We start from the raw sequence: 14664 nt of genomic DNA, 5'->3' as shown, positions 1-14664 counted from the left end.
GTGAGAAAAACCGATATATATTGAAATGGGAAAGGAGAGTGAAGAGTGGATGTTGAGGAATGGGTGGTTGCAAGTAGAGAAGCGGATTTCCTATTTTGATGGAAAGGACTCCAATCCCATACGTAGCTTTTCAGCCAAAGAGCTGCAAAAAGCTACTGACAATTGTAATGAGAATGTAAGATTTGGTTATGGGGTCGATTTCAATTGGTATAAAGGCTGTTTGGAAGGTATAGTGATTTTTCTGAAGAAGTATGTTGACAAGCACAGCTCTTATAACGGTCATCTTATGAAGTATATAGATTATTTGGTCAATTTCTTTTGCTGCCAACCACCATAGGTGGCCTCTCCTCCACATGCATCTATCATGGTGCACTCAGAATTTTTGCATACTAGTTGAAATTGGTGCTGCCCATGAACCTCGCCTTTCTCAACTATAACTGTAGGATCTATAATCCTACTAATTCTATACATGGTCTTCTAGGTAAAGTAGCCCCATGTCCACTTGAAATGAATGGAAGTATGTCAAAGTTGAAAAATGATCTTTGTCTGTATACAGGCCAATAATAGATTGTTGTAATATCTTGTGGATAATGGGCTTAGCAAATGCTGTGTAGGCTATGCAGTTCTAGGAGGAATATGCCATCTTTGTGTAATATCTACTTTTCCACAGCAAAGGCTACTTGTGTTTCATAATGAAGTCTTCTTTTGACATGATTCTATTTGATAGGAATTCATAAACGAGGGTGGAAATTTAGGTCTCTAAGCAGAAATTTAAAACCGTCTAGACATTCTCATTTGTGCTGATATATTGCAATGGAAGTATAATTGATAATCCTTTGGAGTATATTATCGATCATAAAACCCATCATAATGTTTTTCTATCATAAAAATACTTGTTAAAATGCTAACTAACATGAATTCCCTGTCCTTCCAAAAAGCCTTTATGCCATGTGAATTCAGAGCAATAATAGGAAATTAGACTGCTATTATAATTGTCTGTTGCTTTCATGGAGGAACTTTATTTCAAGAAGTGAGACCCCCAAGTTTCTGTAGCATAAAGGGCTCCCCCATATTTCCAGAACTTTATTTGCTTTCTGGGGTTTCTCTAACATAAGGGGCTTCCCTCCACTCTTGCTCTGTGGGAGAAGGAAACCTTAATTCAACGTTGCTATCCTTTTTCCTGGTAAATGAGATCCTGAGTTTGAATGGTTTGTACAGTGGAATAGTGCTCAGATGTGACCCAATTTTCCAGTAGAAGTTCATCACAGGATAACTGCTGTGGCACAACATACAGCTGGTTACTGAGTTAGAGTCTATAGGTATGAGAAGAGTGTCTGGGGACCTGTTGAGATTGGGGACAGCTGAATTAAAGGCATGATTCTGAATCCTTTATGTCATTTGGGAGTGTAAGTAGCCGGCTATGTGTCTGCTACCATTGGATTGCCAAGGATTTGAATCTCAACTTGTACAGAGTTTCCAACAGCTTAATTTGGGTCTTGATCTGTCTTTTTGCACGTGGAGTTTCTCTGCTTAATAACTTGGAAAAACCGGTCTATTCCTCTCTTTTTCTAATTGTCTTGCAGGAAGAAGATCAAGACCACTTAATTTAGTTATTTCAATGAGGAAAGAGGAGAACTCTCTTTATGATAATTTACTGGATGTTGAATGAAGATTGGTGGACAGAAAAGAAGAGAGGAAGTTATTACTGAGAATGGGCAACAAGGAGTGCAAGGAGTTGAAGAAGAGGGAGGAATCAATGTTGAAGAACGGGAGCTTGTTATTAGAGAAGCTGATTTCCAATTTCAATGGAAAGTATTCAAATCCAATTCGAATCTTCTCGGCCAAGGAGCTTCAAAAAGCAGCCGGCAATTATAGCGGTAATCTGGTTTTCAATCATGATGAATTGTGCAATTCCAAATGGTATAATGGTTTCTTAGAAGGTCAAGTGATTTCAGTTAGAAGGTATTTTGGTGTGTTATATACTGAATATGTTATCAATGAATTTTGTTTGGTCGCACAAATCAGCGCCCAAAAGAGTGTTCTAAAGCTGTTAGGGTGTTGTTTAGGAACCGAAATTCCCATTTTAGTATATGAATTTCCAGCAAATAGGAATCTTGTGGATCATTTACGTCGAAGGCAGGGTGTACAATCTTTTATTATCATGGAAGAATAGATTGAAGATTGGGTATGAGATTGCTAGTGTAATGGCTTATCTGCATACTGCATTTCCTAGACCCATCATTCATAGGGATATAAACCCTTACCATTTCTTTCTTGACCAAGATTGTGTTGCTAAGCTGTCTTCTTTCTTATTCTCTATATCACTCCCCGAGGGCAAAACAATGGTGAAGGATAAGGCTATGTTTGGTTCCCGGAAAATTTGAGGGAAAATGCGAGGGAAAGAAAATACAAAGGAAAAGTAGAAGGAAAGAACAAGTAAAGGAAAATAAAAAAAATAGATTAAAAGTTGATAAATTATTTTTTTTGTTACTTCAAACTCATTTTATTTATTTTAACTCATCAATATAAAGATTAAATAATTTAAAAATACATAAGTTTTTAATTAGTTTTAATTATATTTGATTTTCTTTGATATTTTTTATAGGACAATCAAACATGAGAAAATCATTTTCCTTAGCATTTTTTTTCTTTCCTTTGTACTTTCCGGAAACCAAACATAGCCTAAAGATTTTGGGAGTCTAGGGTACTTAGCACCTGAGCTATTATCTTCAGGATTGTATTCAGAGAGAACCGATGTTTTTTAATTTTGGTATACTTCTGCTTAACCTTTTAAGCGGAAGCAGAACTTGTTTTACCCTTTCTCAAGATGATGCCGATGAGTATTTGTCTCTAAGTTTAAGTGGAAGAGCCTGTCTTACCCATTCTAAAGATGCTAAGGATGCCTATGAGTATTTGTCTGCAGTGGATGACATAGGACTCCATGTCAAGAACCATGGGATTGATGGGATTGGGGATCCTATGATTTTAGAGGAGGGAGGAGGAATCCATGAGCAACATCAATTCCAACTTGTTCTTAGGAGCTGTGAGATAAACGCAGAAAAGAGACCAACTATGACAGAAGCTGCATTAGAGCCCAAGCGAATTCAGAGGCTCTAATTCTTTCCTTAGGTACGCCAACCATTGGGTGCAATGTTACTTTCAGCGGTTTGTCTTGTAACTGCACTGGTATTTAATGATTTATGATACGAGCGTGATTTTGCTTAAATGTGTCTATCTTATTTGGATGAAGTAGTTATTCATCTTATTTGAAAATCAATTAATGTCTGAAATCCATTCATGTTATGAGTAAATTTCACTTACTTGTTAGAGATTTGGGTTCAATATATTTAACCATTATTAATTTGAAATTTCATCAAATACCCATATTACCCTTTTTAATTAATTTCACTCGTCTTTTTCTTGACTCAAAGTAAAAGAGATACTTGATGAAATTTTGGACTATTAATGACTCAAATTAAGTATAATTTGTTCATTCTTTAATGACGTGAATGAAATTAACTCATAACATCGAATGAATTAAATTTGAATTGTTGAACAAAGACGAAGGTATAGCCATGGAGCTGCTTTCTTTAGTCAATTGTTTTGGCTTTAAATTTCTTTTTCTTGGATCCTCTTGCTTGATTTTCCTTTTTCTACATGGAAAATTTGTTTCTTGCTCCCCTATTGGAAGATCTATCTCTGTGGAACACTGGGTTTTTGGAAGTATTTTCCAATGAAAGCAGCAGGAAACTTCATCTCTGATTTGAATCTCCTATGGTCCTTGCATATTTGAAATTTCTACTGACCAAGAACATTGAAAACAGTTGCCAATCTCTTTCACTCTCTTTTTCAAGTAGACCTGAAAGAAATTTCTAATGATAAAAGACTACATTATTATTTTAGTTTATGTTTTCAATAATTTAGGTCTTTCAATATTATATTAGAAAGGGCAATACTCCAGGATGATAATCTATTTAATCCTGGTGGATAGGAATGGGCAAGGTTAAAAGGCATTGTATTATTGCTAAACAAACACTACAAAAAAAATTACATAGTTGTGGCTTCCCTGAATCAATTTATGACAAATTATGAATTACAATTATCCAATAACAAATAAAAGTTTCATGACAAGATTTTATAAAAACTATTTACCATAAGTTCACATTATGATTAAATTTAGTCATTTATATTATGAATACAAGATTTATAATTAAAATATTATGAAAATTAATTTATCTCAAATATATTATCTGGCTAAACATGAATTTTTTACCATAAATAAAAAATTCATCAGTAAAGGAACTATTTTACCATTAAAAAAAATAGTTGTAAAAGTCCTTTTTTTGTCATAAAATTTTATAGCAAAATAGAGAATTTCTTATCGTGCCTTGTGATTTTTAATGAAAATTATTCTATTAAAAATTTGGGAGTCCATAATTACGTAAAAAAAAAAAAATTGGTTTAGTGATAAATTTTAGAGTTATTATAACTATTTTTAATTTTAATAAAATTATTATTTTTTAAATACAGTATTCAATCAATAAAATTATTTCTCTTTCATACCAAACTTTAGTGTCTCATGTCTCGTAACAAATAGCTTCCTAGAAGGCAACAAATGACATTTTGAAAAAATATTTATTAAAATAGAATATTTATGAAATTATTTCTAAATCTACTATATTTTCAAAAAATTCAATTGAATATTTTTTAAAACATTTAAAGTTATTTTTCTAAAAGGCAATTTTCATATTTAAATGAAGTTATCTTTCCAAGTGACTTGTGATTGATGTTATAAAAAGTGAAAACTTTCAATTGTTGTTATAAATTTGCCTTGGATTCGGAAATAATTTGAAAAGTGTTATATTTTAATGAATATTTTTTAAAACTGCAGACTTTTTTTTTGTTCAAAAATCTGGCACCAAACGCCCCTTAGCTCTTTTTCGTCGACAATCTGCCTTTTTAAGGTCAAGGACTCAAGGTTTACTATGACAAAAACGTGTGGACTCCAGCTGAACATCTTTAACTTCTATTTCTATCTTGCAATGACTTCAAGGGAATGGCTATTCTCTCTCTTTCAGCTTCATCTGACCTAAAGACTTGAAGCCCTTCCCAAGACCTGGAAGGATCTTCTCCAAGAGGTACCTAGCTACCTTTCCATTGAGATTAATTACTAAAACTCTAGCTGGATGATACTGTAATTCTTTTCTTGGATTCTTATTCCTCAATTAGTTCTGTTTTGTTTTATATCTACATGGTAAAATTCTAGCAAGGGTACAACCAAGTTTAATATTATTGAATATTATGGCTTTTTTCTTTTCTTTTCTTTTTTCTGCTGGCAGACTAGTAGCGCACTACCCAAATCATCACAGTTTGAGGAAGGAGACAAGAATTTTTCATACTTTACATCCTTAAAATGAGGGGAAAAGGAAAAGTCCTGGGTTTAGTTCGGTGGGGTAGAAAAGAAGAGAGAAAAATCGATACTGAGATGGGAAAGAAGGAGAGAAAGGAGAGAGAGGAGTACATGCTGAGGAATGGAGGGTTGTTATTGGAGAAGCGAATTTCCTATTTTAATGGCAAGTACTCCAATCCCATGCGTAGCTTTTTAGTCAAAGAGCTTCAAAAAGCTACTGACAATTACAATCATGAGAATCGAATTTTTGAAGGTCCGTTCGGTTTCGAATGTTATAAAGGTTGTTTGGAAGGTAGTGTGGTTTTTGTGAAGAAGTATTCTGGCTATTTTCCTAGTTGTGAAATGGTTGCTAATGAAATATCAGTTGCAGCACAACTGAGCGGGCATAAGAATAGTATGAAGCTTTTGGGATGTTGCTTAGAAACATAAATCCCCACTTTAGTTTTCGAATTTCCAATGAATGGAAATCTTCAGGATCAATTAAGATCCAATCCAACTTGTTTATCGTGGAAGAGTAGATTAAAAATTGCAAATGAGATTGCTTCAGTAATTATATATCTTCATACTGCGTTTCCCAGGCCAATCATTCATAGAGATATATATACATCCTCGACATTTCTACTTGGACGACATTTCTACTTGGACCAAGACTTGTGTACTAAGCTCTCTGATTTTACATTATGAATGGCACTCCCTGAGGGCAAAAAACAAGCACAGAGTTTCCTTATTTCCAAGACTTTAGGATATCTTGTTGAAACCGTTTTGTATTTTAATAAAATAAAAAGTTTTTTTTTTCTTAAATGGTGGCCCGTTTAAATATAATTTTTCCTAAAATAAATGAAACATGGGTCACATCTCTTATGGAGTAACCACCTATGTCTACATAGGTGAGACGTATTACTCAATGTGAAAACTACCCTAAGTCTTCTTTGATGGGAAGAAAAGAAGAAAAAAAATACAGAAATACATTATTAATTCTAAAAGTGGGATAAAGGGTCTCTGGTCTACAATAATAAGTTTGTGAGTTTCATCGGTGCATGAACATAAGGTCTTGTAAGGACTAGCGAACTAATCCCTATTTCATGTGAATCTGATTGTTATGGCTGGAGGTACAATATTGGATTTTCATTTTATTACTTGTAACTTTAAAGATTTTTATCTAATATTTGGTATCAAAACCAAGGTTCTTTGGTTAGTCTTTCGATTCAATGTTTATTATCTTAAATGAATTAAGTTCTATATTCGTATATGATGAGAGAAATTTATCTCCATATTCATTAGGTATTTGTGATTTAATAAAAAAAAATAGTGGACTCCATATTTATTGGATACTTCTGATTTAATCCATAAGGAGAAAATGAGAGAAATTTATCTCCATATTCATTGGGTATTTATGATTTAATCCATATGGAGAAAATTTAGTAGACTCCTATTGGATATTTCTGATTTAATAATCAGAAAATTTAGTAGACATTTCTCATATGAAATGTTATGTTTTTCTGGAATTGTTATGAGATTTATCTCTGAGTGGCTTATCTCATATGAGATATTTTTGGTTATGGTCGGTATCTGGTTTAGTTCTCCAATTTATTTATTTGGAGATATATCAAATTTTTTTTCTAATTTAATCCATATGGAGAAAATTCAGTAGACATTTCTCATACGGAATGTTATGTTTTTCTGGAGTTGCAATAGACATTTCTCATACGGGATGTTATGTTTTTCTTCATATTTATTGGATATTTCTGATTTAATTCATACGGAGAAAATGAAAGAAATTTATTTCCATATTCATTGGGTATTTATGATTCAATCCATATGGAGTAAATTTAGTAGACTCCATATTTATTGGATATTTCTTATTTAATCTATACTTTAATTCATACGAAGAAAATTCAGTAGACATTTCTCATACGGGATGTTATGTTTTTCTGGACTTGTTATGAGATTTATCTTTGAGTGGCTTATCTCATATCATCTTATTACTTATCTCACATTATCTGGTTATATATATATATATTATTTATGAGATTTATAGATAAATATAAATAGATAAATCTGGAGATATTTTTTGTTATGGTGGATTATTTGGTTTAGTTCTCTAATTTATTTGTCTTGAGATATATATAATTTTTTTTTTCTGATTTAATCCATATGGAGAAAATTCAGTAGACATTTATCATACGGAATGTTATGTTTTTATGGAGTTGCAGTAGACATTTCTCAGATTTGGGGGCTTTGTGGAGTGGGGGTTTCGTTGGGCTTAGAGAAAGAGGCCCTTGCTGATAGATCCCGAGCCTTGTCGGGCTTTGTTTTTGGAGGAAGCCTTAAAAGGCTTTCCTTAGGCAAAGCCCAGATGGAAGTAGGTTGGGCCTGTGTTTTAAAAGAATGGGAGAATTTCCACTCTTCTCCTAGAGAAGTTCTTCGCGATCGGTGCCCTAGCTTTTCGTCCACGACGATGGGTCCTTCCCAAGGCCTTGACTCTTGTGCGTCATTTCCGACAGCTTCGAAGGCGAAGGCGAAACCTCTAGCAGACATCACTCTCTTAGAAGAACTTCTCAGATTCCAAGGTACGCTTTCTTTGTCTCATTCTTCTTGGGAGGAAGGGCCCTCTTCTTCTTCTACTCCTTTTTGGGTGTCGGATTCTTCTACTTTAGGCGAGGATCGTAGAGGGACAACATTGTTTCTAAAGCGTTGGGGAGGATCCCTTAAGTGGGAAGAGGGTGCATTGGAGGTAAGGGTCGTTGCTGTATAGGGCCTCTATCTATGGTTCTACAAGATGGGTCAGAGGTGGTTTTCCCTGAGAATGTTTCCTCCAAAGAGGATCCTCCCTCCAACAAGGAGCTTTCTAATTTCAAAGATTTCAATAGATTTTTGGGAATGCTGGTTGAGGGGTGCAAAGAAAAAATAGTTCTGTTGTTAAAGAAGTTGAAGAAGATGACTGGTGGGGAGACCCTCTGTAAAAAGAGAAAGAAGAAAGCGATGTCTGCATCATGCTCTGAAATGGAACTTAAGATATTGGATTGTATGGTTAGATATGGAGAACCTGTGCTTGCGAATAGAAGGAGCGACAGGAACAAATGGGAAATGATCCCTGAGGATTGATGAAGATCAAAATCCTCTCTTGGAATGTTAGAGGGCTCAACGATAGGGAGAAAAGGAGAATGATTAATTCGGTAGTTAGAGCCCAGAAAATAGATTTAGTTTGTTTTCTAGAAACAAAGGTGTAGGGGATGTCGTTAAAGGTGGTGAAAAGCTTGAGCACTGGAAGATTTATGGATTGGGATGTAGTTGATGCTGGGGATACCTCATGAGGCACTCTAATTTTTTGGGACAATAGGCTTTTGGAACGCTTGGAGCTAGAGCGCGGTGGTTTCACCATCTCAGGTCATTTCAGGAATGTGGAAGACGACTTCGTTTGGGTGTTCACTGGTATCTATGGACCAGTCTTATCGAGGGAAAAAAAGGAGTTTTGGAAAGAATTGGGTGCTATTAAAGGCCTGTGGGATTTCAATTCCATTAGATTTCCAGGAGAAATGAGGAATGGGCTTAGTCTGACAGCAGAGATGAGAAGGTTCTCTAAGGTCATCGAGGAGTTTAGCCTAAAGGATCTACCCTCTTCCGGTGGTCAGTTCATGTGGTATGGTGGTCTTAATTCTCAAGTAGCTTCAATGTTGGATCACTTTCTAATCTCCAATGAGTGGGAGGATCATTTTTCGGGTGTCTTTCAATGTGCTCTCCCTAGAATAGTCTCTGATCATTGTCCCATTTCCTTGGAGGGTGGGGGGAGGGGGGGTTAAAAAAGGCAAGACTCCCTTCCGCTTCGAGCTAAAAAATTTGAGGCCTTCTCTCCAATTCAGTTATGGGATTCAAAGGAGAGTGTTAATCCCCTGGCTTTTGAGGAGGCAGAGGCTCGAATGTGGGATTTGGAGGAGTACAAGAATTGCGTTTTAATGGAAGAAACTTTATGGAGGCAAAAATCTAGGGAAATATGCTTAAAGGATAAGAATACCAATTTTTTTCATAAGTTGGCAAACTCCAAGGCGAGAAAAAACTTTTTATCCAAGGTGATTATTAACGGGGACACTCTTACTAGTGAGGAAGATATCAAGTCTGGGGTGTGTAGGGCTTACAAGGCTTTGTTATCGGAAATTGACGACTGGAGACTGAGAATTAGGGATTTACAGTTTCGTGTTCTGGGGATAGAAAGGTCCAGAAGTTTAGAGGAGCCTTTCTTAGAAAAAAGAAGTGTTCGAAGCCCTGTGCAGCCTCTCCGGAGATAAAGTGCCTGGTCCGGATGACTTCACCATGGCATTTTGGCAATTCTCCCAGGATTTTACCAAAGTTGATATTATGGCCTTTTTTGGTATTTTTTCCATCTTGGTTTCCAGAGGAGTCTAAACTCCACTTTTCTCGTTCTGATCCCAAAAAAGGGGGGTACGAAAGAGTTGAAAGATTTCATATTGATAAGTTTGGTTGGGAGCCTTTACAAATTACTCACCAAAGTCTTGGAAAATAGGCTGAAACTAGCTGTTGGGGAGGTGGTTTCAGAGTACCAGCATGCCTTCATTCAAAATAGGTAGATTTTGGATGCCGCGCTCATTGCAAATGAGGCTGTAGACTCTAGGTTGAAGGATAATCTCCCTGGTCTCCTTCCAAAAATGGACATTGAGAAGACGTTTGATCATGTCAACTGAGACTGCCTTCTATCAGTTATGTCCAAGATAGGGTTTGGGTAGAGGTGGATTAATTGGATTAGATGGTGCATCTCCACGGCTAATTTCTCAATTTTAATTAATAGAACCCCTTCAAACTTTTTTCACAACACTAGGGGTTTGAGACAAGGTGATCCGTTATCTCTTTATCTCTTCTTATTAGTCATGGAGATTCTCAGCCAGCTGCTTTTCAGAGCCAGAAGCGGGGGTTTCATTGAGGAGTTTAAGGTGGGAAGCAGTAGTGGAGTAGCAAGGGATCTGCTCCATCTTCTGTTTGCTGAGGATACCCTTTTATTCTGCAAGGCCAATAGTGAGTAGCTGAGATACTTGAGTTGAGTGTTCTTATGGTTTGAGGCGATTTATGGGTTAAAAGTGAATAGGGATAAAAGTGAGGTTATCCTAGTAGGAAGGGTTGATTCTTTGGAGAATATCGTTTCGGTATTGGGGTATAGGATTGGGAAGCTCCCTTCTTCTTATTTGGGTTTACCCTTGGGTGCTCCTTTCAAATCCTCAAGGGTGTGGGATGTAGTGGAAGAGAGATTCAAAAAGCATTTGTCCTTGTGGAAGAGACAATATCTCTCTAAAGGGGGGAGGCTTACTTTGATAAAGAGCACTCTTTCAAGTCTCCCAATTTACTTTATGTCTCTCTTTGTCATTCCGCGGAAGGTGTGTACAAAACCTAAAAAGATCTAAAGAGACTTCTTGTGGGGTAGTGGCGCCTTAAAGAAAAAGATGCACTTGGTGAATTGGAGTGCGGTTTGTGCTGATATGAGATAGGGAGGCTTAAGTATTCACAGTCTTATGGCCCTAAAAAAAGTTTTGCTTGGGAAGTGGAGTTGGAAATTTGTTGTAGAGAGGGATTCTTTGTGGAAACAAGTCATCATAGACAAATTTGGGGTAGAGGAAGGAGGTTGGTGTTCGAGAGAAGTGAGGGGAGCCTATGGTGTGGGAGTGTGGAAAGCTATTAGAAAAGATTGGGAAAATATTTGCTCTAGATCCCGCTTTATCGTAGGGAATGGGAGGAAGGTCAAATTTTGGAAGGATTTGTGGTGTGAGGACCAAGCTTTGAAAGAAGCTTTCCCTAACTTGTTCCGAGTGGTGGTTAACAAGGATCAGTGGGTGTTTGATGCTTGAGAGGAGGGTGGAGAGATGGGAAGTTGGAATCCTTTGTTTTCAAGACACTTTAACGATTGGGAAATGGAAGAGGTGGAGGGCTTGCTCCAGAAACTCCATCCTTTGGTTTTGAATAGAGATGTGGAGGATGTCTTGATGGAAGAATAGCAAGAACAACTCCTTTTCTGTTAGATCTCTCTACTGCTCCCTCACAAAAGCCTCTAGTGACCTTTTTCCTTGGAGTATTATTAAGAAAAATATAGGTGTATTCAAGGGAGAGGGATTCAACAAACTTACAATTTGAGCTGAAGAGACCTTCTCAAGACTGTCATTATTCATTTGAATTCTCATCTGCCTTGTTCTTTCTCCTATCAATTGATTTTTGGACTGAGATAAAACTTTGGATCTCTGAAAAACCTCGTAATCATCTCCGCCTTGTCAGATGAAAGGTCCGTGTTCTCCAAAATATAATCCTTTGATGCTTTGGCAATTGCTTCGATGGAACCAATAGCTTGATTAAGCTGAACAGAAAAGACACTTGAAAATTCTTACCTCATGTTTTGTTCTTAGAAAATACTATATATATAAGACTGATCGCTTACCGAATTTGCATCATGGTTATCAATTCCAGGTATGGAAGTGATTACTCATAGGAATACGTCCATTCCTTGCACTGATTTCTTCCTCTTTAGAGACAAGAAAGGGTAGATTCAAGTAAGAATAAAGGATAACAATGACAACAGCAGAGACACAATTAAAACAAGAGAACAACTTCAATCAACTGAGCTCAGCTCTCAATTTGGATATCACATCCTGTCTCTTACATACTACAATATACAGCACTGAATTAAAGAACTACTTGAAAGGAGTTAAGAGATATGAGCTTTAGAGAAGAGGCTTATACCCCCACGAGCATGAGCTATCTTCACGATCTTCTCAAAGCCCATCTCTATGTCTTGAACTGGCACAAATGTAGGCCTTCCAAGCTCCATTCCAAAGCCTTCACCAATCACCAACAGCCAAACAGTAATCAGAGACTGGGCGAAAATGCATATTCTAGTTTTGGATGACTCACTTGAAGGAAGAGTGCACAAAAGAATCATTTTGCTCCCTGGTTGGAAGCGTGACGACAATGTAGAGATGTGCAAATTGCTCCTTTAGTTTCTTTACCCTGTATGAATATTGCTCATAGTTATACACAATATTAAAAAAATGGATTGCCAAAAATTAAATATAAGGTTATATTTGGTTTCTGAATAATATAAAGAAAACAAAATAAATGCTAATAAAAATGGTTTTTTTATATTTGGATGTGATGGAAAAATATGAGGAAAGAAAACACAAAGGGAAATGTTGAAAGACTTCCCTCCCCATTTTCCTTAAATAAAGGTGAGGAAAGTTTGGAGAAGGTGTATTTGCCAACAATTTAATTTTTTTTCCAAATTTTCTTCACCTTTTTCTTTCTTGATATTTTTCCTCTCAGTTTTCTTTCCCCTTAAACTTTCCAAGAATCAAATATAGCTTAAGAGTTACTTAGTGTACTATTATCAAATTATAAGGCTCATTACTTCAAACAGAGAAAACAAGACACCCAAATAATGAGAAAAGCAAGGCCACCTGCTAAAGGTTGGCAAGTAGTTGTTACCGTCCCAGTTTGTAACAAAAACAATGGCCACTGATAAACCACCGCAGTTGAAAATGAAATCCTACAAATGAAAAATCTCAAAAAAAATCAGTGAGAGAACCACTAAATACATAGAAGACGGGCAAAGGAAGAGAATTACAGGGGCAATCGGGACGAAGTTAAGACGGAAAGAATTTGCTTTGAGGAAGGAGGAGATGAAGTTGATGAATGATGGGTGCTGTTCATCTCTCCATGTGTTCCTCATCATACAAACCCCACCACTTCCTGCATTACACCAAACAATGTTACCCCCATTCAATCATTATAACAAATCACAGAGTCACCCAACAGGCTTTGTCAATTGTCAGCTCTAACTGCTCAACTTTCAATTTGAAAGGCTAATTTGTAACCCTCAATTTCTGTCCCTGTTACTTAAACAATCCTTTTTCATTGTAATGATTAATCTTATAATGAAAAAGAAAACAGTAATTTACAAGTAAGCAGGTCCTATGAATAACTTCTTGTCCATGCAATTGCTTTTGATCCTAAGGAATACACTTTGTGCTCATAGCATATAGATACATATAGCTGATGGTCTTATTTGGTTAGCCTTTTGTTTTTGGCTTTAGTTGGCAGCCAAAGCTAAAGTCCAAACCAAAGTCACAATTCTTAAAAGTTAATATCATTATTGTTAAAATTTTATTAAACATGAAATAACTTTTTGCATAAGCCAAAATCGAGCTTCTACAAGAAGCAACATTTTGTTGGCTTCCATGTTAAGCTCTTTCTTAAGCTATAAACTCTTTGAACAAATGAACCAAACTGGCATAAAAGTTACATTTTCTTTGCTACCATATTAAGCCCCTTTTTAAGGCATAAGTTCTTTACACAAAATTAACAGATATGGAAGTTCTTATTGAGCTTAAAAAAGAATTTCTGGCTTCTCAAAGTCAATCCAAACAGGGCCTATATCAAATTGATGGTCCTATTTACCCTATGGAGATCCTCAGTTTTGGTTCTCCAAATATATTCCGGGACTAATTTTCGGTTTTATATAAAATTACATGAAATGCTGTTGAATGTATTGAAGAAGTAAATGCATGCTAAAACATTCTGTATCAGCAATCACATCATGTGTAGGAAAAAGATGATCGAAAGCAAACTTCTGATGAGAAATTAAATAAATCAACAAGCACTTTCTGATCAGTAATAATGCAGCAATTTCATACGTAACGGGAAAAAGTGAAAATCAAGTCAGAGAGTTATGTAAATTCAACCTTGTTTCAATAGCTTTATACTCTCATATGAACAAACACTTTTTACACTAAAAGAATGTTTACGGAACCTTCGTTTGGTTGCTGAGAAAATAAACTTCAACTATTCCATTCAGTTTCTAAGAGGATATATATATAAATCAGAATTTCCTTTTTCATCTTTCAATTTCCGTCACTTCCTCGGCAACCGAAGAGAAAAGAGAATATCGAAATTCAATATCTTTAAACTTTCATATCAACAAACACAGTTTTCCTTCGAAAGGAATGTCTCCGGAACCTTCGTTTGGTTGCTGAAAAATGAACTTCAACTATTTGGTTCAGTTTTTGAGCGATTTTTCTATTTTCTTATTTCTCTTGGAAACCATTCTTTTCGTTGCTCAATTTCCTTCAGCTTCTCGGTAACCAAACAGAAAAGAGAATACGGAAGATACCTGAGCTCGAGACATTTGGAGGATTCTGAGCCGTTGGATCTCTGCAACTTGCTTTGAAATTCGCCATTTTCGCAATGAGATTATGAGACGAGAAATG

At 36.0% G+C, this 14664-nt stretch overlaps 3 protein-coding genes across 3 annotated transcripts; 2 read left to right on the top strand and 1 right to left on the bottom strand.

Moving 5' to 3' along the window:
- Positions 1-1532: 1532 nt before the first annotated feature.
- On the top strand, positions 1533-3199 carry LOC117907805 (non-functional pseudokinase ZED1-like). The gene is made up of 3 exons (XM_034821464.1): positions 1533-2115; positions 2147-2353; positions 2684-3199. The coding sequence occupies exons 1-3, from the start codon at positions 1712-1714 to the stop codon at positions 2763-2765; spliced, it is 693 nt and encodes a 230-aa protein (XP_034677355.1). The 5' UTR covers positions 1533-1711; the 3' UTR covers positions 2766-3199.
- A 2286-nt stretch (positions 3200-5485) lies between these two features.
- LOC117905796 (non-functional pseudokinase ZED1-like) lies at positions 5486-5839 on the top strand. The gene has a single exon (XM_034818664.1). The coding sequence runs from the start codon at positions 5486-5488 to the stop codon at positions 5837-5839; it is 354 nt and encodes a 117-aa protein (XP_034674555.1).
- A 6335-nt stretch (positions 5840-12174) lies between these two features.
- Positions 12175-14642, bottom strand: LOC117905795 (protein PARTING DANCERS-like). Its single transcript, XM_034818663.1, has 5 exons — positions 14568-14642; positions 13023-13147; positions 12856-12944; positions 12314-12409; positions 12175-12238 (listed from the first exon to the last, which is right to left on the bottom strand). The coding sequence occupies exons 1-5, from the start codon at positions 14632-14634 to the stop codon at positions 12175-12177; spliced, it is 441 nt and encodes a 146-aa protein (XP_034674554.1). The 5' UTR covers positions 14635-14642.
- Between the last annotated feature and the right edge of the window lie 22 nt (positions 14643-14664).

This window comes from Vitis riparia, chromosome 18 (assembly GCF_004353265.1).
Source record: "Vitis riparia cultivar Riparia Gloire de Montpellier isolate 1030 chromosome 18, EGFV_Vit.rip_1.0, whole genome shotgun sequence".
Lineage (NCBI taxonomy): Eukaryota > Viridiplantae > Streptophyta > Magnoliopsida > Vitales > Vitaceae > Vitis > Vitis riparia.
This window is presented reverse-complemented; position numbering and strand designations above follow the sequence as displayed.